The sequence below is a fragment of the Drosophila grimshawi genome, unplaced genomic scaffold, assembly GCF_018153295.1.
Source record: "Drosophila grimshawi isolate 15287-2541.00 unplaced genomic scaffold, ASM1815329v1 contig_1377, whole genome shotgun sequence".
Classification (NCBI taxonomy): domain Eukaryota; kingdom Metazoa; phylum Arthropoda; class Insecta; order Diptera; family Drosophilidae; genus Drosophila; species Drosophila grimshawi.
This window is the reverse complement of record NW_025062900.1, coordinates 7522068-7541140: the sequence shown is the minus strand read 5'-3', so window position 1 is coordinate 7541140 and position 19073 is coordinate 7522068. Positions and strand designations below refer to the sequence as shown.

General features: G+C 41.2%; 7 protein-coding genes across 11 annotated transcripts; 4 read left to right on the top strand and 3 right to left on the bottom strand.

The window, feature by feature from the left end:
• Positions 1–5: 5 nt before the first annotated feature.
• Positions 6–2825, top strand: LOC6561895 (cytochrome c-1). Of its 2 annotated transcripts, none has more exons than XM_032736458.2 (2): positions 6–83; positions 2463–2825. In XM_032736458.2, exon 2 carries the CDS (start codon positions 2479–2481, stop codon positions 2788–2790), a length of 312 nt encoding a protein of 103 aa, XP_032592349.1. In that variant the 5' UTR covers positions 6–83; positions 2463–2478; the 3' UTR covers positions 2791–2825. The 2 variants fall into 2 exon arrangements, with proteins under 2 accessions (XP_032592349.1, XP_001988828.1); XM_001988792.2 differs by lacking the exon at positions 6–83 and adding an exon at positions 133–166.
• A 464-nt stretch (positions 2826–3289) lies between these two features.
• On the top strand, positions 3290–5831 carry LOC6561896 (cytochrome c-2). The gene is made up of 2 exons (XM_001988793.3): positions 3290–3383; positions 5082–5831. Exon 2 carries the CDS (start codon positions 5121–5123, stop codon positions 5445–5447), a length of 327 nt encoding a protein of 108 aa, XP_001988829.1. The 5' UTR covers positions 3290–3383; positions 5082–5120; the 3' UTR covers positions 5448–5831.
• Positions 5832–6202: 371 nt separating this feature from the next.
• On the bottom strand, positions 6203–11371 carry LOC6561897 (V-type proton ATPase subunit H). 3 transcript variants are annotated; one of them, XM_001988794.2, is made up of 7 exons: positions 11138–11363; positions 10537–11015; positions 8952–9185; positions 7906–8040; positions 7279–7841; positions 7103–7216; positions 6203–6917 (listed from the first exon to the last, which is right to left on the bottom strand). In XM_001988794.2, exons 1-7 carry the CDS (start codon positions 11172–11174, stop codon positions 6839–6841), a joined length of 1641 nt encoding a protein of 546 aa, XP_001988830.1. In that variant the 5' UTR covers positions 11175–11363; the 3' UTR covers positions 6203–6838. The 3 variants fall into 3 exon arrangements, with proteins under 3 accessions (XP_001988830.1, XP_032591803.1, XP_032591804.1); XM_032735912.1 differs by lacking the exon at positions 8952–9185 and having other exon boundaries at positions 11138–11371; XM_032735913.2 differs by lacking the exons at positions 6203–6917; positions 7103–7216; positions 8952–9185 and having other exon boundaries at positions 7275–7841; positions 11138–11343.
• An 80-nt stretch (positions 11372–11451) lies between these two features.
• On the top strand, positions 11452–12574 carry LOC6561898 (tRNA-splicing endonuclease subunit Sen2-1). The gene is made up of 2 exons (XM_001988795.2): positions 11452–12218; positions 12276–12574. The coding sequence occupies exons 1-2, from the start codon at positions 11768–11770 to the stop codon at positions 12557–12559; spliced, it is 735 nt and encodes a 244-aa protein (XP_001988831.1). The 5' UTR covers positions 11452–11767; the 3' UTR covers positions 12560–12574.
• LOC6561899 (COX assembly mitochondrial protein homolog) lies at positions 12514–13024 on the bottom strand. Its single transcript, XM_001988796.3, has 2 exons — positions 12932–13024; positions 12514–12874 (listed from the first exon to the last, which is right to left on the bottom strand). Exons 1-2 carry the CDS (start codon positions 12969–12971, stop codon positions 12570–12572), a joined length of 345 nt encoding a protein of 114 aa, XP_001988832.1. The 5' UTR covers positions 12972–13024; the 3' UTR covers positions 12514–12569.
• Positions 13025–13169: 145 nt separating this feature from the next.
• On the top strand, positions 13170–14814 carry LOC6561900 (guanine nucleotide-binding protein subunit beta-like protein). The gene is made up of 3 exons (XM_001988797.3): positions 13170–13389; positions 13509–13720; positions 14078–14814. Exons 1-3 carry the CDS (start codon positions 13281–13283, stop codon positions 14711–14713), a joined length of 957 nt encoding a protein of 318 aa, XP_001988833.1. The 5' UTR covers positions 13170–13280; the 3' UTR covers positions 14714–14814.
• A 128-nt stretch (positions 14815–14942) lies between these two features.
• On the bottom strand, positions 14943–18950 carry LOC6561901 (protein phosphatase 1L). Of its 2 annotated transcripts, XM_032735914.1 has the most exons (6): positions 18763–18950; positions 17054–17228; positions 16429–16999; positions 15986–16249; positions 15817–15869; positions 14945–15716 (listed from the first exon to the last, which is right to left on the bottom strand). In XM_032735914.1, exons 1-6 carry the CDS (start codon positions 18800–18802, stop codon positions 15422–15424), a joined length of 1398 nt encoding a protein of 465 aa, XP_032591805.1. In that variant the 5' UTR covers positions 18803–18950; the 3' UTR covers positions 14945–15421. The 2 variants fall into 2 exon arrangements, with proteins under 2 accessions (XP_001988834.1, XP_032591805.1); XM_001988798.2 differs by lacking the exon at positions 18763–18950 and having other exon boundaries at positions 14943–15716; positions 17054–18197.
• Between the last annotated feature and the right edge of the window lie 123 nt (positions 18951–19073).

Sequence of the window (19073 nt, the reverse complement as noted above, 5' to 3'; positions counted from 1 at the left end):
AGAGAGAGAGAGTGTGAGAGCAACAGCACAAAAACATCAACAGCAGCAGCAGCGCAGATTGTAGCGCTCTCCAATCGAGAATAGTGAGTGGGAGGCAAAAGCAACAAGCGCAGTCTGCGTGTGTGTGTGTGTTTTGAGAGAGAGAGTGGGAGACGTCCAGCAGCAGGTGAGCGTAAAATGTTGTTGTTGCGTTGACCGCCCACGCACTGCACTCCACATGCAGAAGCGCCATATTCATTAACATATACATATATATACATATATACAAACAACATATAAGAGTGAAAAAGTTATAAATTGATGCATATCACTTGATATATTAACAATTTTTCATTCACATTTCCCACGCTGCTACAGTTGCAGCTGCAATGGCACACTCTCTCTCAATTTCTCCTGCTGCCTCTCTCTCTCTCTCTCTAAGTGTGCACTGCATGTAAATGTGAATTGGGGAAATTTTAGCATGAGCAACATAAAAAAAAGAGCCAAAGCTGCTGCTGCTTTTGCTGCTTATGTAACTTGACGTCGTCTCAAACTCAGGCACCGTTGAAGGGCAGTCAGCGACCTCGTTCTAGAAAAGAGGCAGCCCCGCAGCAGCAGCAACAAGAACAACACACAGAATAAACATTTGGAAAACGTAGGCTTTTCCTTTTCTTTCTATGGCCACAAAGCACCACAGCGGGTGGCTTTGTGGGCGAGGTTGGGCGACATCAAAGCCAAAAAAAATAAATAAATTGCGCAACAGCAACAGCAACAACTAGCCACGTGAGCATTGCAAATGCCACGCTTTTTACACATCTTTTTTTTTTGTGTGCCCTCAATCCATGTTACATGCTTTTTATAGACTGACGCAGCAATGCATCTCGGCAAACAATAATTCCCTTCCAGCGCCTGTCTCTACTTTTCGCCCTTTTCTCACTCTGCCGTTTTTGACTGAAGCGTAATTCAATTCCAAGCGCCATTTATTTATGGTGGTCATCGGTCAGGAGACGACAGCAGGCCACAGGACCACTCGACTGGGAAAGATTAATGCGTAAAACGAATTGGGTTAGGTCAGCAGCGGCAGCAGCAGGATAAATATACAGCGAGAGAGAGAGAGAGAGAGAGGGAATAAAACACCTGATGCAATACTACATATAACCTATAAGAGCAAAGCAAAATATAAAATCAACAACGCACTTCAGTTTTAGCTCTCTCTCTCTCACTCTTTCTTTCTCTCTCTCTCTCTCTGTAACTCTGCTTGCCTTCTCTCTACTTCCTGTTTTGATTGTGTTTTGCGTTTGGCGGCATCTGTTTTTGCCAAAGCCAAAGCTGTAAGAAACATGCCTAAAATGCGTTTTAATTGAAAAGGAAATGTTCAAAGCACATGTCGAGGTCTGCGTTGCCCAACGGGCTACGGCTAATTGAATTATATATATGTATGTGTATACACACACACACACACACACACACACACACACACACACACACACACACATATATATAATATATCTATGCATTTCTTAACAGCCGCCTCTTACTTTTGCCATTAGATGCTTTGCTTTTTATTCACTTTTCATTCGGCTGACCCAATTCCTATGTGCTCAGTACTATTGCTGTCTCTGTCCTTTGCAGCTGCAGTTGAGAGTGACGAAAACTAAAGACAACAACAACAACAACAGAACTTGGAGAGCGGGCACTTGTCATCGTGTCTGTCATCATCGATACATACATATTTAATTTAACTTAAGTTTACGCACACTCACGCAAAAAGTTATTTATTGAGCGGCAATTAAACCGTTGGTGAGAGTTGCGTGCTGTGAATAGCATCAAATAGCAAATTATGACGAAGTGCATAAATGTGTCAGTGTTGCCAATTTGGTGTTCTGTTTTTATGAAATCTGGCTATTTTTAGATTTTATTATTGAACACACAATAACTTAAATGATTCTAAATTGCTAAATTAAATCCAATTGTAACTTGAATAATTACTAATGATAAATCAAAAACATTTTTTTTTTGTGTGTTTTTTAAAACACGAACAGCAATTCCTAAAATTAATAAGAAATTAAAAAAAATGGACAACTCTATTCTTGTGTTCTTAGACTGCTTGTTATGACTGCGACTTCTATTTTTGCATATGAGTAGTACTCACTGAGCAGCGGGCAGCCACATTGCAATTGGCCACGTTTTCCGCATTTGCCTGGCACGCACGTAACGACCCACATTCACCACCCACCACCCACTCTGCGCTTGGCAATTAACTTGGCAGACTGCGTGGCTCATGCTGAATGCTCTCGTGACACAAGCCTGTCAAGGGAAAACAGAAAATACAAAAAAAAAATCACCTAACCAGCCACCCACCCATTAGTGTCAGCAATGTCCTTGAGGCGTGAGCCTGAAGGCCACGCATGGCTTTGTTTTCACAAGGAAAACCATTAAGCACATACTAAATAAAAATACTCTATTGTTTTTATTTTTTGCAGATAAGCTATTTCCAAGATGGGTGCCGATGCGGAGAATGGCAAAAAGATTTTCGTTCAGAAATGCGCTCAGTGCCACACATATGAAGGTGGTAAGCACAAGCAGGGTCCCAGTTTGGCTGGAGTTGTTGGCCGCAAGTGTGGCACAACCGCTGGCTACAAATATACCGATGCTAATATGAAAAGGGCCGTCGTCTGGACTGAAGGCAACCTCGATGAGTATCTAAAGGATCCAAAGAAATATATACCTGGTACTAAGATGGTTTTTCCCGGGCTCAAGAAAGCTGAAGATCGCGCTGATTTGATTGCATTCCTCAAACAAAATAAATAACTAAATTAACACAACATACTTTGGAAAACAATATAATATAATATAATATATATTGTTGTACTGTTGTATTTATCAAGCAAAAACAACTTAATTTCTTATCTATAACTTATAACATTACAAATTCAAATTAAGCGAGTTCTCGCGCCAGATTTCGCAACAAGAAGCTTTTGGCGACAGTCCACGTCGTTAACAGTTGGCGTTATATGAGAGTGACATATCATCGAGCTTTGTGGCGTCAATATGATGAGCTGTTAATTTTAGGAACATTTTGTTCAAACTAGATTTATTATTGGTTTACTAAAATAATATACTATTTCAGCACGTAAAAACGCAGTTCAGTTAAAGATAAGACAACTGCGACAGCTAGGTTATCTGAAATTATAGCGAGTACATCTGTGGTATAAGTTTGAATTAACAGAGGTCATCGTTCACTGCACAGAGTTGCTAAGCATTTAGATTTGTTTATAAATAACGAAATATCGATATTTTTGGCCACGATAAGATTCGCTCCTAAACGCTCAATTTCACCAATTGGGATTTTCTGTCTCATTCGTAATCTAACTGTTCGCAGCAAACGACGGTTTGTGTTCAATGTAAGTAGCCGGAGTTTTGTAATGACGTAAATATTGGGATGGATAGAGACCAGAAAATATTGATTGTGCCCAAAGTGTACTTGAAATTAGTTGAGATATGAACTTGAGAATTTCTTACATAATTTCTGATCGTATACCGTGTGTATCAAAGTGTAGCTGCAAAATTATCACATGCTAATCATTTTTATTTTTGGGGGTTGTTTGCGTTACATAAACGTATGACTTGTGTGTGTGTGTATGTGACTGTGTGAGTTCAATGATAATGTAATTGCTAATATTTTGCGCTTAAGTGCAAAATATAAGTTATTTGACAAAAATAAAATTAATGTTCTTTAATGTGTATCAAAAGTCACATTGACAGAACATTGGAAAAGAGCGCGAGGCGATTACATGAGCGAAATCCTGTGCTAAAATGAGTACACGATCATTTTCCTTCTCACTCGTCTTAGGTAAAGACAAAAAAATTTTGCTTCGAATTCGCTGAAATTGCGCGCCACGTGGTTGTTAAGCAAGTTGCGAACTGAGTTGTCCATTCCCCTCCACTTAATGTGTTCTCTTTTCCATTGCGCTGAAAAATCATAGGTCGCTTATGTAAGCGAGAACACTGTCCCAGTTTTACTGCTACTCACTCTCACGCATCTCTCACACATATATATATTATGTATATGTATGTGTGCACACACAGACAGAATAAGAATTTGGCCTGCTTCCAATGCATTTCCTATAGAAAAAGTGTTTTTCTGTTCAATCTCACCAAGGCCACATCTAAACGGGCATTGTCGCTTTTCATGTAATCACTCGAGAGAGAGGAAGAGCGGGAAAAAGTGTGTGCGTGTGAGTGTGTAGGTGACTTATTCACGGCGCTCACTACTACAACTAATGTTTCAAGTTCGCATAACTGCATGCAATGCAATTAGTCACCATAACATAAGCTGCTGGGGCGTTTTAATGCTGACCATGACACAGACCCTGAAAACGGTGTTAATCGTTGCAGTGTTGTGAAGGAGAGAAGAGGGGGTTTCTCGAGTTTGTGCCTGTTGCTGTGCGGTAGCAAAAATCTGACGCAATTATCAATACACTTGTGGAAAACAGCAAATTGTTGCGAATTCATCTTTTTTCGCCGTTAGATCTGCGATTTTTAAGGTTCAGCTTTTGTTTATTTCACAACTGTGCATACATTAATTTATATGAATTACATAATATTTTTTTTGTGCATTAATATATGAAATAGTTATTAGATTGAGCATATGATTAATTAAATTTGAAAAATTAAAATATAGCTTCTTTTTTTTTTTGCTTTACCTCGCAACATAAGTTGGCATCACTGTTGACGACTGCTGGCAACATGTGACCAGCTCGTGTAGGTGTAGTAGGTGTGCATGTGTATGTGTGTGCGTGTGTCTGGTGACGTTGTTCGTCTGCTGCTGCTGCGGCTGGCAAGTTAGAAGCGTTTAACGAACTTCGGACGAGAGTATTTAGATTGTTGCAGAATGTTAGATAATCGGAACTTTCAAAATGGATGGGGTGCATTACTAATGGTGAGCTTGTGTCGTTATCAGTAGTCTGCAAATGAGATTAAAAAAACGTTTTAGCGGAAACACTTTGTTGATAACATTCTCACACGTTAGCAGTAAATTTATTGTTTACATAACGATTTGATCTAACTGTTGGCTTTTCCTGCTTCTGCTCCATTCACAGTCGAGTCGGTGTTAACACATCAAATATTTATTAGCTACTATGGGCGTGCCAGCTGGTGATGTTGAGAAGGGCAAGAAGCTGTTCGTGCAGCGTTGCGCACAGTGCCACACCGTTGAGGCCGGTGGCAAGCACAAGGTTGGCCCCAATCTGCACGGTCTGATCGGTCGCAAGACTGGCCAGGCGGCCGGCTTTGCCTACACAGATGCCAACAAGGCCAAGGGCATCACCTGGACTGAGGACACACTGTTCGAGTACCTGGAGAACCCCAAGAAATATATCCCCGGCACCAAGATGATCTTCGCCGGCCTCAAAAAGCCCAACGAGCGTGGTGATCTGATTGCCTACCTCAAGTCGGCTACCAAGTAAACGGAACGGAAACACCGACCGACATCCCATACACCCCCCCAACAAAAACAACAACAACAAAAACAAAAAAAGAACAACTAGCACCACCTTAGCAACAGACAGGAAACTCTGCATTACGGGCGATATCATGCGGGCGGGCGTGGCAGTAGCCCCTTCGAACTAATCTTGACGATGGCACGTATTCAGGTCACAATCACAACAACCAACTATAATATATAAAACCAATAAACATAAAACTACAAATTATGTTAATTTTAAAGTTTAAATAGGACAATTAAATTATTTAATTTAAAATGAGTGGATATAATTAATTTAAAGTCGAATAAATTGTGACGGCCACGATATAAACAACAAAATTAAATAATACAAACAAAACAACCAAAACTATCTTGGTTTTATTTAAGAAATTTTCTATTTCAGAGTTTAGTTTTTTGCATAAAAAAAATTTGCAATGTTGATTTTATTTACTGAATAATTTCAATTTTGAAAAGTTCGAATTTTCCAGCAATCAATTTGTTATCAAAGCTACCCACCTTTTAGGGTGGCCCACAAAAGCTCCAAGGTGCTATGATAAAATGGGAAGCTTTTAAAGTTCCACAAATAATTAAATATTACAATTCCACTAATCAAAGACATAAAATACAAACATTTGTTTTCATTTACATTTAAATGATGTATATGTTTTTATATTCAAAAATGTTATCATACACTTTAATAACAATTTAATGTAGTATCTTGTCATAAACGATTTGCAATTGCAGTTTTAAGCATTTATTTCACACGCTTAGTAACATTTAATATTATTGCATTTATTTATTTTTAATTTTTATTTATTTGTTGTATAATTTGAAATACTTGATAGGTTTTACATATGCGCCAATGCAAATATAATACAAACTTTCTAGAGACATGTGGAAATCGTTAGGCAAACTCTGTACAGCAGTGCAAAGCATACGATAAATATATATATATGTAAATATATATAGAGATGTAGAAACAATAATAACAACATAACGTAGACAATAATAATTAAAGAACTTTTTATGTATTTTACTCTTATTTTTTTGTTTTTTGTAATTAACTTTTACTCTCGTTCTTGTCTCTACTGGTTCGGAATGCCAAGAAAGAGCAACAATCAAATAGGTTTTGACAACAGCTACGCTCTGTGGACGCGCTTATGGAACTTAGCTTAGGGATTAGGAAAAGAATGCGCTTAAGCATTAGCAAGAATAAAACAATATTGGGTAATGGGAGCGGGGCGCAGATGGAGGAATAGATACGTGGCAACGACACGTCCCCAACTCTTATTGTTAGTTAAGTTTATAAAGCAGAGCAGTTGTTGGCGATCCTTGGCTAACGATTGTACATGGTAGCTGTGCGATATTGCTGCCTTAGGCCTTGCCAGCAATCGGTGCAGCGCCTTGTTTTTGGTTCTCGTTCTCCTTCTCCAGCTGCTTGCCCAGGTATTCCCTAGAAGACACGCAAAATTTGAATCGATTGTTTTGCTTTTCTTTGTAAATTTTGATTTGATTGAATGATTTGATGAAATTATGAATGCGAATTCGTTTTGGGGTCTAAAATGCGAGTGCGCGTATCGATCGGCACCTGAATGCGATAGGCCATATTAGAATGGGGTATTTCATTTGTATACTAACCAATTGTGTACCATCAATTTTTGCACAGCAAGCAGGGCCTCGTAGCGCACATTGGGATCCTCATGGCCCAAATGCTGCATGACAATCTGTTTGCCGCCCAGCTGTTCCAGGACACTACAAGCAAATGCAAGATGAAAAGAAACCAGAAGAGGACTGTGCCAAATTCGTTGACTTACTGCTTGCCGCGAGGATAATGACGCACATACTCTCCAATATCGAAACAGGCAACGGACAAAATGATGGCATCCTTCGATGTTTCCAGCAAGTGAACCAGAATGCGCAGCAACTCGTAGTTCTTCTCGTTCAGACGCTGTGCGTTCTCACGCCAGAATTTGGCCGATTTGTGAACGGGCGACCATTCGAGGCGACCGCTGCGCACCTCGGTGGCGTACTCATCGAACGAGCTGAGGTCCTGCACAGAGTTCTGCAGCTTCTCGCTGAGGTACTCGACATCGGCCGTGATGTCCTCGTCGTCGAAGCGACGCTGCTCCAAAATCGACAACTGTTTGAGCACCTTGCACTGCACCATGGCAATGCAGTGGTCCTTAGCGACCGAAGAGTCCTCGGGCTTCTCGATCAAATTGCGGAAGACGGCCAAAATGATGCGTGTGACCTTCTCCTTGGCACAATCGCTCAAAATATCAGCCAACATGGGTATAACGTTGAACTTGTTCATCTTAGCGGCCAGCAGGGGATTAAAGGTGAGCACCCACAGGCAGAAGATCAGCTGGTATTGCACCTATGAATAAGAAATCGAATTTAAATTGGACCAAACAATTTACACATTTCAATTTCAAACTCACTTGGAAATTGACGCGCGTGGACAGGACCCTTGTCAGCGTGCTAATCCCATCGACGCTCACGAACGCAAAACGATAGTCATCCACACGCAGCATCATCTGCAGGCAGCGTGCCACAGATTGAATATACTCGTTGTTCTGTGAAGCAACAACAGCACATATTAATATTAGCCACCAACTTTGCGAGGCTTTTGCTTGGCTTGCGTTAGTAGAGAGTTAGTTATGACAGATCTACAAATTATATAAATAATTTTTATATTCTTTTTTTTTGGGAATTCTATTTGGTAATTGACAACCGAAGAGTTGTTCAGGCTATGCGCTACAACAATCAGAGTTACTACAACAACTACAACTACAGATAGATACATTAAGAGAATGGGTAGATAGATAGATAAGGATGTGTGCTCTAAATAATACAAAACAGATAAATAAATAAAAAGACAGAATCGCAGTTCTGCATCAAAAAAAAAAATTACTTCGTTTTGATGGGCATGGCACGAGTTTGTTTGATTTTGTTTGTGTTTGCGTGAACACTGTCACCGATATTGCAGTTTTACCTTTACCTTTACCGTTACCTTTACCGTAACCTTTAACCTTTAACCTTATCATAGCTTACAACTAAATCGTTTTGATCATTTGTTTCTCTGCTGCTCGTTTTCAATTCAGATCAATCAGATCGATGGTATTTAGTGGAGTTAGTAAACAGTTATCTATTTATATATATTTGTATATATATATATACACACACACACACACACGCACGCACAACAATTGTATGCCTTTGCAAATATAAACTTAAATATTGAGTTATTAAAGATTATCAGCCATATTTTAGCATGAAAGATTTATAATTTATAATTTAATCATTTTATCCTTAAAAGAGCGTGTGTGTGTGAGTGTGTGTGTGTGGTTGTGCGTGTGTGTGTTTTGAGTATTTGTTTAATTGTTTGTTTGTGTTTGTTTGTGTTCTTTTGTTTGGTTTTTGGGTGGTTGGGTGGGTGGTTGGGTGAGTGAGTTGTAGCGAGCTTTTGGGGCTGCATTTGGAATACCGGTATAACACATTTGCCATCCAGCTGCTGATCGGCTTCGGATACGGTTGCCGAGGGGGCCATGGTGGAGCCCACTTCGCGATAACTCTCATGGCTTCCTTCGTGGCTACGCTGCTGCTGCTGACCGGCAGCATTGGGGCTGTACTGATCTTTGCCGTGCAGTCCATGCGAGTGCACAATGATCGTTTGTGTCCGCTTCACCAGCTGGGCCTTCTCGTGCAGATACGCATCGGTCTGCATTGAGAATGGTTGAGTGGTTGGTGCAATGTGGCGGGTGGCGAGGACCCAGCAGGGGGCAACAACAAACAGCAGCATCCGAAGACATTTCATATCGTGTTTGTTGTTTGTTGGTTGTTGTATTTTCAGGTATTGCGTTTTTTTTTATTTTATTTTTTAATATTTTTGTTAAATTTTGTACAGTTTGATTCGTTGTTGTTGGATAGTAAATTGCATTAAAATTCAGATAGATACAAAAAGAGATGTTTGTTCAGCAAAAGAATGTGCAACAGGCAACATTTGGTTTTGTTGACTTGTTGGACGCAATTAACACATAGAAAATCGCATAAAAACATTAATGATTTTGTTTATTTGGTGCAGTTGATGGTGCAGTTGGTGGTGCAATTTGTGGTGCACTTGGTGGCCAGATGCGATGCAATGATGCAGTCAAGTAAATTGTTTTGTAATTTTCGCAACGGTTATGAGAACTTCATTATTGAAAGGTGACTGGACGAAACACGCTTAGAATGTATATTTAAAAAGAGATACGTAGATAGATAGATACTTTGAACCGCAGACAGGCCAAGTCTCGTTTAATCACACATACAATATTTTTTGATAATTAGTTGTTCTTTGGACGTCTCATTTTTAGAGATTTTACTTGGGACGGATATTAATTTGGTGGTAAGTACAAGCAACAAAAACCAAGTAAAACCAACAAAGCGTGCAGTCTTTTCCTGGTCAAGTGTAATTTAAAAAAAATGCCAATATTTTTTTTTTTATTAAATGATGACAAAACAAAAACAAACCAGTAAAGTAAACCCGAAAAATTGAGTTGCGAACGGTGCCAAACTTTCTAATGCCAGAACTTTGTGAGATTTTCAAAACATTATCCTCTTTTTTTGGAATTAAGTATGTACTTATGAACTATTTACATATGCTTCCTAGTTTAAGATTGTTTTAATCACAAACTATATCGTGTTCGTTCAATACAAAGTAATACATAGATGATATGCAAACTTTTTTAAAATCGATAGCATTTTGTAATGTGAGCCATGTTTGCCTCCAATCTTTAAATGGATTTTGTGATAGAGTGCGAGTTAAGATATCGATTCATGCCAATAGCATTGCTTTTATCATGCTGCATCATGCCATATATAAGTTTATATATATAGATAAATAATGTGTACCTAATGCTGCATGCTATATATACATAATGTGCAGATATATATATGTGTACCTAATGTACCTGACTGATAGGAGTAGAGATGTATGTATATATTTACAGGAGCATGCAATCGGGTGGAGGGAATGGAAATAATGTGGGCAGCGGAGATTGCCCAAGTGATTGGTATTGTGGCCTACTTACATTGGTGGCCAGCTGATCCTTGAGGAACTGCAAGTAGAAGTTGAGGTCTGACTTGGGCATGACCTCGTGACCCCAGCACGCGAACTTGGCCAGAATGCGCGACGCCATGTTGACAATGAAGCCATCCTGGCGATTCAACAAATTGAGGAACGGACCCCACACACACTGCTTCATCTTGCCGGACGTCTCGTGGAAGAGATCGACACGCGATCGATCCTCCTGCAGCAGATCGTCGAGCAGCACGAGTATATACTGAATGGTCGCATCCTTGGACAGATGCGAGACAAGATTTAGCAGCGTCTTCACCACCTGCTGCGGATTCTGGGCCAAAAAGGCGGCGCGTGATTTATCCAATGTGCTGATCGCCTGAAAATCCTCCTGGCTGATCATCTGCGACTGCATATAAGATGCCCAGTTGATGGTCTTGGTGCGTATATCGGCTGCCTGATGCTGCAGCACCGAAGTGGCAGCAATCATATCTGTAAAATGCATAACTCAGTTGCAATTACACTTTGTCAGTGGGTGGGATGGGTGCTGCACTCTGGCACTGTGGCAGCTGCTTCGATTTTTCGCCAAGAGGTCAGCTGCTTTTTTCACTCACCAATGCTCTCCTCGGGCATATACAGGGCGGTCGTCATTTTGATTGGCTGTTTTATTTGACGTGTGTGTGTTATACGCAATAACTGCTATTGTGCGCGTTTCGCACACAAATTCTATCGAAATGTATTTGGGGAAAGAAAAAGAACTGATGTTTAATTACGAGTGTCTTTTCACACAAATGCGACAGCACCGAAATTCAGCTGACTGGTCTTGTGACTTATTCGCCGTGTTCGCCGCTTTCCAGCGTTGCCACTATGTGTCAATTTTGCTTTAATATTGGCAATTCCCTGTGAATGGCATAATTGAGGTTATCAGTTCTGCGGCGAGCAACGAAATCATAACAATAACTTTGCTTACATTTAACATTTACGAGTGCTAAATAATACTAATGGCCGACAATAGTTGACATAAATTAATAAGTATCTAAAATTTAAAATTATACGTCAAGTTATCCATCAAATCGAAAAAAGTATTCTCTTTAAAGTGTATCTATTAAATAAATAGTTTTAAAATGTAAATTTATAAACATTTTATGTACCACAAAATTGTAAATAAAAACTTAAAACATAAACGTGTCATTCGATTATAAACATTCAACTCACCGCCAGACATACACATCTAACTTATTTTAATGGAATTTGTGCCGCATTTTAAACGCAAACGGAGCAATTCCAAAGACAAAATAAAAATTGCGCCATTTCCACTTTGCGCTGAAGGACAACGAGGATACCAAGGTGTCTTCACTGGACTCTGTGTGGAGGTGGTGGACACCGAGCAGGCAAGGATTCGAACACTTCACGACAATGGCTGCTATGGCAAGGGAAGTTGCTCGCGAGGAGGACCTGTTTCTGGGGAGGCAGATGAGACTCTGCTCCTTGGACTGGAAGAGGCTTGCTTATTGACCTTCTTCCTGGAAGTATTGGAAATTAGAGACGTGTTGGGCAATGTGATGGACTGGAATTCGTACATGCAAGCAGCGCTGGAATATGACAAGGATTTTCCTTATAAACTAGCTGCTTATTTATATCTCAAGTCCAAAAATTGGATCATCAAAAGCGGTATTAAATTCGGTGGGGATTTTCGTAAGTTGACTGTGAATGAATAAGTATTTTTGTATTTAATCATTTGTTTTTCTGCAGTTATCTACAAGCACGGCCCCCGAGAATTTCATGCCAGTTTCTTGGTGTTGGTTCAAACGCCAGCTGAAAATATTCACTCCCATTATGCGGCCAAGAATTTGAAGGGAGTTCAACGCGTCGCGGAGACCTCTGATAAGGATGTGCTCGTGCTTAGTGTGAACCAATTCCCAGACTTTGAGCCAAAGCTGGCCACACCGACAACCCTGCAATCCCTGACAATTCAAGAAACTGTTATACGTCGATTTAACTACTCGGCTTTTGTGCAAACAAAACAAACAAAATAATATGCTTAAACTAAATTTTCTCCACACGGTTCTTCTTGGGGATGCCGGTGCTGCGATAGTCCGCTCGCTCCTGCAGGTAAATCGCTTTGCATTCGGCCTTAAACGTTTCGTCCTGATACCAGTGGGCGAGGCAATCTCTCAGGGCAGAGTTCTGTTTGCGACAGGTGGCAACCATGAATATGCTGCTCGACTTGCAACACTCCTCAAAATCGGCCACTTCCTTCGCACAGTGCTCGACTTTGGCGCGATCTCTCATTATTTTCGGTATTAACACTTCTCGCTCCACATTGCGCAATTTGGTGTCATTTGGATCGCCTGCAAACGAACAACTCTGTGATTCTCATATTAAGAGTGTGTTGTTTTGTACCTTACCAAGTCCGTGTGGATTTTGGGGATTGTGTTCGAAGCTCATTCTGTGTGTTTGTGTGGGAGTATTAATGTTCCGGTCCGGAGTATTCACAAGTGCCACTTTGACCTGAGATAAAAAACAATGTGAACATATGTCGCAAGCGTAAACAATTATTTATATAATACCAAAAATACAGTTTATATTCGATTTGTGCGATACTGACGATTATCGACTAATCGACAAGTTGGCAGCTCTATTTATTGTTTGTTACACAGCACTAGACATTTCCGCCTCTTTTTCTGCCAGCCTGCAGCGCCTTTGGACGTGTGTCAAAAGCGCTCCCGTTGCATTTTCATCCGAAAACATATTAAAATGTCTGAGACATTGCAATTGCGTGGCACGCTGATCGGCCACAATGGCTGGGTTACCCAGATTGCGACCAATCCCAAGGATCCCGACACCATCATCTCGGCGTCGCGTGGCAAGTATTCACTTTGAGGTTAAATTGAAACCGATTAAAATCGGTTCATATCCTTAACATCCCAGCGTTTTATTTACATTTGAATTGGTGTGCTTATTAATTGGTTTCTTCACGTGCAGACAAGACCTTGATTGTGTGGAAATTGACCCGCGATGAGGACACCAACTACGGCTATCCCCAGAAGCGTCTCTACGGCCACTCGCACTTCATTAGCGACGTTGTCCTCTCCTCCGATGGCAACTACGCTCTGTCCGGCTCCTGGGATCAGACTCTGCGTCTCTGGGATTTGGCTGCCGGCAAGACGACGCGCCGTTTCGAGGGACACACCAAGGTGGGATAAGTTTTCAAGCGTTTGACAATCTTTTTGATTAGGAAATTGATTTGTGGCAGTCTTAAATCACCTCCCCTCACCCACTCTAAATGGTATTTGGTGGTTGTAGTTGACCCCTTGCTCAGATTAAGGTTAGCTTTAGTTAGTACACCAATACCAACCACAACAAGAAACAAAAAATATTGCGCCTATGCGAGGCAGAATTTCTGGTTGACATCTGTACACTGTTCTCTCTGCACCTGAGTCCAGAAGCTCATCCGTAAGTAGGCAAGAAAATGAACCATTAGCTGCCAATTTGATTACCTAACCGCAACAGCTAGAATTGCATTGGCTAATCTTTGCTCTCGATCCTTGCAGGATGTGCTTTCGGTTGCCTTCTCCGCTGACAATCGTCAGATCGTTTCGGGCTCTCGGGACAAGACCATCAAGCTGTGGAACACACTGGCCGAGTGCAAGTTCACCATCCAGGAGGATGGCCACACTGACTGGGTGTCGTGTGTGCGTTTCTCGCCCAATCACTCCAATCCTATCATTGTCTCCTGCGGCTGGGATCGCACCGTCAAGGTCTGGAACTTGGCCAACTGCAAGTTGAAGAACAATCATCATGGCCACAATGGCTATCTGAACACCGTCACTGTCTCGCCCGATGGCTCGCTGTGCACCTCCGGTGGCAAGGACTCCAAGGCTCTGCTCTGGGATCTGAATGACGGCAAGAATCTGTACACTTTGGAGCACAATGACATCATCAATGCGCTGTGCTTCTCGCCCAACCGCTACTGGCTGTGCGTCGCCTACGGCCCATCGATCAAGATCTGGGATCTGGCATGCAAGAAGACCGTCGAGGAACTGCGTCCCGAGGTCGTCTCGCCCTCGTCGAAGGCCGAACAGCCACAGTGCCTGTCGCTGGCCTGGTCCACCGATGGCCAGACTCTGTTCGCCGGCTACTCCGACAACACCATCCGCGTCTGGCAAGTGTCTGTATCAGCTCACTAAATGGATTCTTTTTCTTACAACTGATTTTGTAAATCGATCGCAAATTGATTTGTTTATGCGCAAACAAAAATAAATATGCAGCGACGCTTATAACAATAAAACACTTTATGCACTGATAACTCAGCTAGAAAACGTCGAGGGGGGGAATTGTTATAGCCACGATCTTGAAGCCAATTTGGAGAGTTGATTGCTGAAGGCATCCGTTAAATGTGGACTAATGGAAATAATTTAAAAAAAGCTAGACTTTTCGGGCATTTTATTTGTAAACACGTTTATAATATAGTTAGTTTTCATTTTTGTTTTTCGTTTTACAAATAGTATTAGTGCATAACAAAATAATTTAAATAAATATGTATGAAGTTGATGAGATTTGGGGTTTCGAGGAGACGAGGGGGGGATAACAAAGAGTGCGCTGATGTGTGCTTGAATGAATGCTAAACAATTTGTACAAAACAACAATTCAAAAAATATCCTATATCGCAACCAAGGACGACGACTCCAACTGCTTGCGTCTGCTTACAAAAAAACCAAAAAATAATAAAATAACCAATCCGTCGGCTGGCGATGGGACAAAAGCATCGCGAATGCTTAGCAGCTATAAATTTGTTTTGGGCACTTGAATATTGGTTGGTTTGCTATTCAGCTTGAATGGGGCAAGTAGGCCTAAGAGCATTTGACAGACGTACTCGATGAGCATCGCCACAATTGTCACTTGGTTTTGATCGCATTCGGGCGCTGGACAACAACGGCCACCGATGGTGATTTGGCTAAAGGTGTGTCGACTTGCACTTTGCCAGCCGAGCTGACAATTCTGTAAATATCATTCCTAAAGACAATGACCAGGACTGTTATGTTGTCGACGGAGCCGCGCTTATATGACTCCATGGCCAAGGACTTGGCCCCGAAATCAGACTCCTTCAGATGCTCCTGCACAAAACTGCAGGCCTCCTCATTGCTGAACGTATCCCACAGGCCATCCGATGCGAGTATCAAGAAACGGGGCCTACGAAACAACAAAAAACACAGATAAGGAAATCACATTTAGTTCATGTGGCACGGTTCATTGGCCGGGCAACATTGCCAGGGCAACTACACTCACTCACTTGTGATCATTAAGCTCAAAAGTCAAAATGTCCGGTGTGGCAATGACTAGATTCTGCATGGTTGGGGGAAAGGGGGTAAAATGTGTAGGCTGATTAGTATTTATTTACGGAAATGATTCGAAATTTTAACGTCACGCCATCATCTATATTCTATATTAGCATAGCATACCTTATCTTTGAGGGGATAATCACCCATCGCTCGTGACGTGGCCAAGACGCCAGCCACGCGCCAAACGCCGCGAAAGGCAATGAAACCGCCAGCGTCGTGTATTCGTTTGCGTTCCCGCACCTGCTGCGGCTTGTGATCAAAGGATAACGGTATTGCAATGCCACGTGCATCGAACATGACGCCACGCGAATCTCCCACATTGGCCACAATCAGCTTGCTGTCCTTCACAATCGCAATCAACGCAGTCGTTCCTGCTATGTTCGTCTGCAAAAAAATACAATAAAAATCAGTAAAGTGGTTCTCAGGTCTCCTGCGAAATGATGTATCTATATATCCATTAAACAGATCTGTCTGATTCTGATTAAACTTGGCATATATCCTTCTATTTACTGCTGTCCTAGTCAGTCCAAGAGCTTGGACCAGTCTAACGCTTTCACACTCACCGCGAGCTTAGCTTGCTCGACCAGCTTGTGATCAGCGGCCAGAATCTCATCCGTGATTAGTTTGCCAAACTGGATGCGTCCATTTTCGATGTAGCATTTAGCCTCGTAGCTGGGAGGCGGCACATTTGCCGAATTCTGCGCATTGTTGTTGTTGTTTAGAAATGAATCCTTGGCGGCATTGTTGCCACTGGCGCGCATGGCGCTATTTAGCTGCGCTGTATAGAAATCGGCGATGGATGCCTCCGTTGTCTTCTGCTTGATGGCGCTGCAATCGGCCGTGGTGCTGAGCGCCTTGCGCAAGCTATCCTTGCGTGCAAGTGGTTCGGCATTCTCCTTATTGGCCGCATCCTTGCGGCTCTGCTTGCGCGCCAAATATGGGCTCTTGTCATAGTTGCTGTATTCGGCCTGACCCTCGGTCTTCAGCAGCTGGTTAATCTCAATGATTTTGTTGTAAATATTCTTGACAAGCACATCCCGTGCAAAATTGGCGGCAAACTCGCCACCATGTCCGTCAAAGACGGCGAAAAACGAGATGTCCGTGTTATTGTTGATGTTTTCCTCAATGATAAATCTGCAAGGATGGATGGTTGGTTAGTGTCCGAGTTGATTTATCATCTTGACTCACCTGTCTTCCATGTGAGGTCTGCGTCCGAGCACTGCGAAGGCGGCACTCTGTTGACGCACCTCCTCCCAGGCCTGATGATCGCCGGCGCCGCCCGTCGCTTCCATGGAACGCGATGCGGCCTTTTGCCTACCCAACGTGGCCTGGATGCGTCCCAGAATGCTGCGACTCCACACATCTGCCGCTTGCAAATAGATCAACAAGATAAACAATATGACGCCACAGAATATGACCTCGGGTCGGAGCACGTAGATGCGGCATAGTTTCCACAGATAGGCCAAGGGTGAATTGATGGACGAGAAGCCCACCGCAAACTTGGACAGGATTTTCATATGCGATACGTATGTCTGATAGAAGATCTTGTCTTCCAATTCGTCATCCATTTGACTAGGACTCGCCGATTTTCTTTTGCACTCTCTCTCTCTCGCACTCTCTTTATGTGGTTCGGCTATTTATGCTACGTGTGTATTTATGTATGTAACGTATGTGCTTGAGTGATTTGAGTGAATGTATTTCGTCTGGTTTTCAATTAAAAATCACTACAGCGTCGAAAAAAAGAACAACACACACTCGAATCGAAATGGGAATTTCGATTTATTTATTTGCGCACTGTGTTTATTTGTCTGCAGCGTTCGTTTTTCTTTCGAGTTTCTTTTTCCCTTATTTGCGACTTTTACTCTGTGTCGTTCTCATTTTTTGACGTATTAATGCACAGCAGATTCGCCCGACTTTTCGTGGCATTATATTATTTCAGAATATATTCTTATTAATAGCCTCTGTTGCTTGCATAAAACAAAAACAAGAACAACATCCGCTTATGTTGTGTGTGTGTGCGTATTTGTGTTTGTGTGCGTATCTGTGCGTAAATATATATGTACACACTTGTACGTGTAGAGCCACAGTAAAAACCAAATATGACTTTCAGGATTTCGCATTCACAAATTTGACCAAACTTAATTTTTTGTACATAAATTTCAAGATCACTCCTTCCCGTTCCGACAAATTTCGTATGGCTTGTATGAAATGAATTTTTGATGAAATATGCCTAATCGCCTACTATTCAGTCGTATTTGGCTGAATAGATTAGTATCCCGTTTAGGGACCTGCAACTGTAAGCACTGCTGTATGAAATACGTGTCGCAATAAACACCAGAGTGGCATTCGTGCTGGTATCGATAGTATCGATTGACTATATTATTGGTAATCAAATATATCGCATTCATTGATTTAATTTGAGTTGTTTTGAAATTGTGTTTTTTGCGTTAAACATTTAAATGACATGCTTTTTGTATGTCAATTGTCTTTATTTGCTATTTGAAGACAATCACTTTTTAACACAGTTAAAAAAATATTTAATTGCCAACGATGTTATTTGTTTTTAAATAAATTGAATATTATAAATTTTACTGAATCATTACTTAAGACAGTTGCGAAAGTTATTATTTACATGAACGCTTTTTATTATCCTATCGATACTTTTAAAATGTAATGTCGGAGTGACCATATTGAGGTGAACTCAGAATTTTTGCACAGTTTTGCAAATACCCTCTCGTTTTATTTGATATTGTGATGGATGAATGTCATTAAACTATCACAAAATTGATTATTGGAATCAGTAACATCTGTGTTTGTCCACATATATAGTTTATTTATAAACAATCTTAGCGGGGTCCTGTTTTAAGTGCAATTAAATATACTATTGACAAAAATACCTGCAGAGCTTCTGCCTGAATGCATATGGCGCCTGTCCATTTCAATCAGTTACAATTTTAGTAAATTTGTTGACATTTTCGATATTTGGCACAATGAAGCAATCCAAAATAAAATTTAATACTTATGCATAAATTATTAAATGAAAAATGAAAACAAGAACTGCACGCGACTATGAGAAGAACTGTAACAAAACGAAAGTCCAAACAGCCAACTAGCAGCATTTGAATATATAGTATTATTTATTTATTTATCTCTGCCATTGAGTGGCGGGCACAAATTTCTACACAACTACGTACATGTGTACAAACAT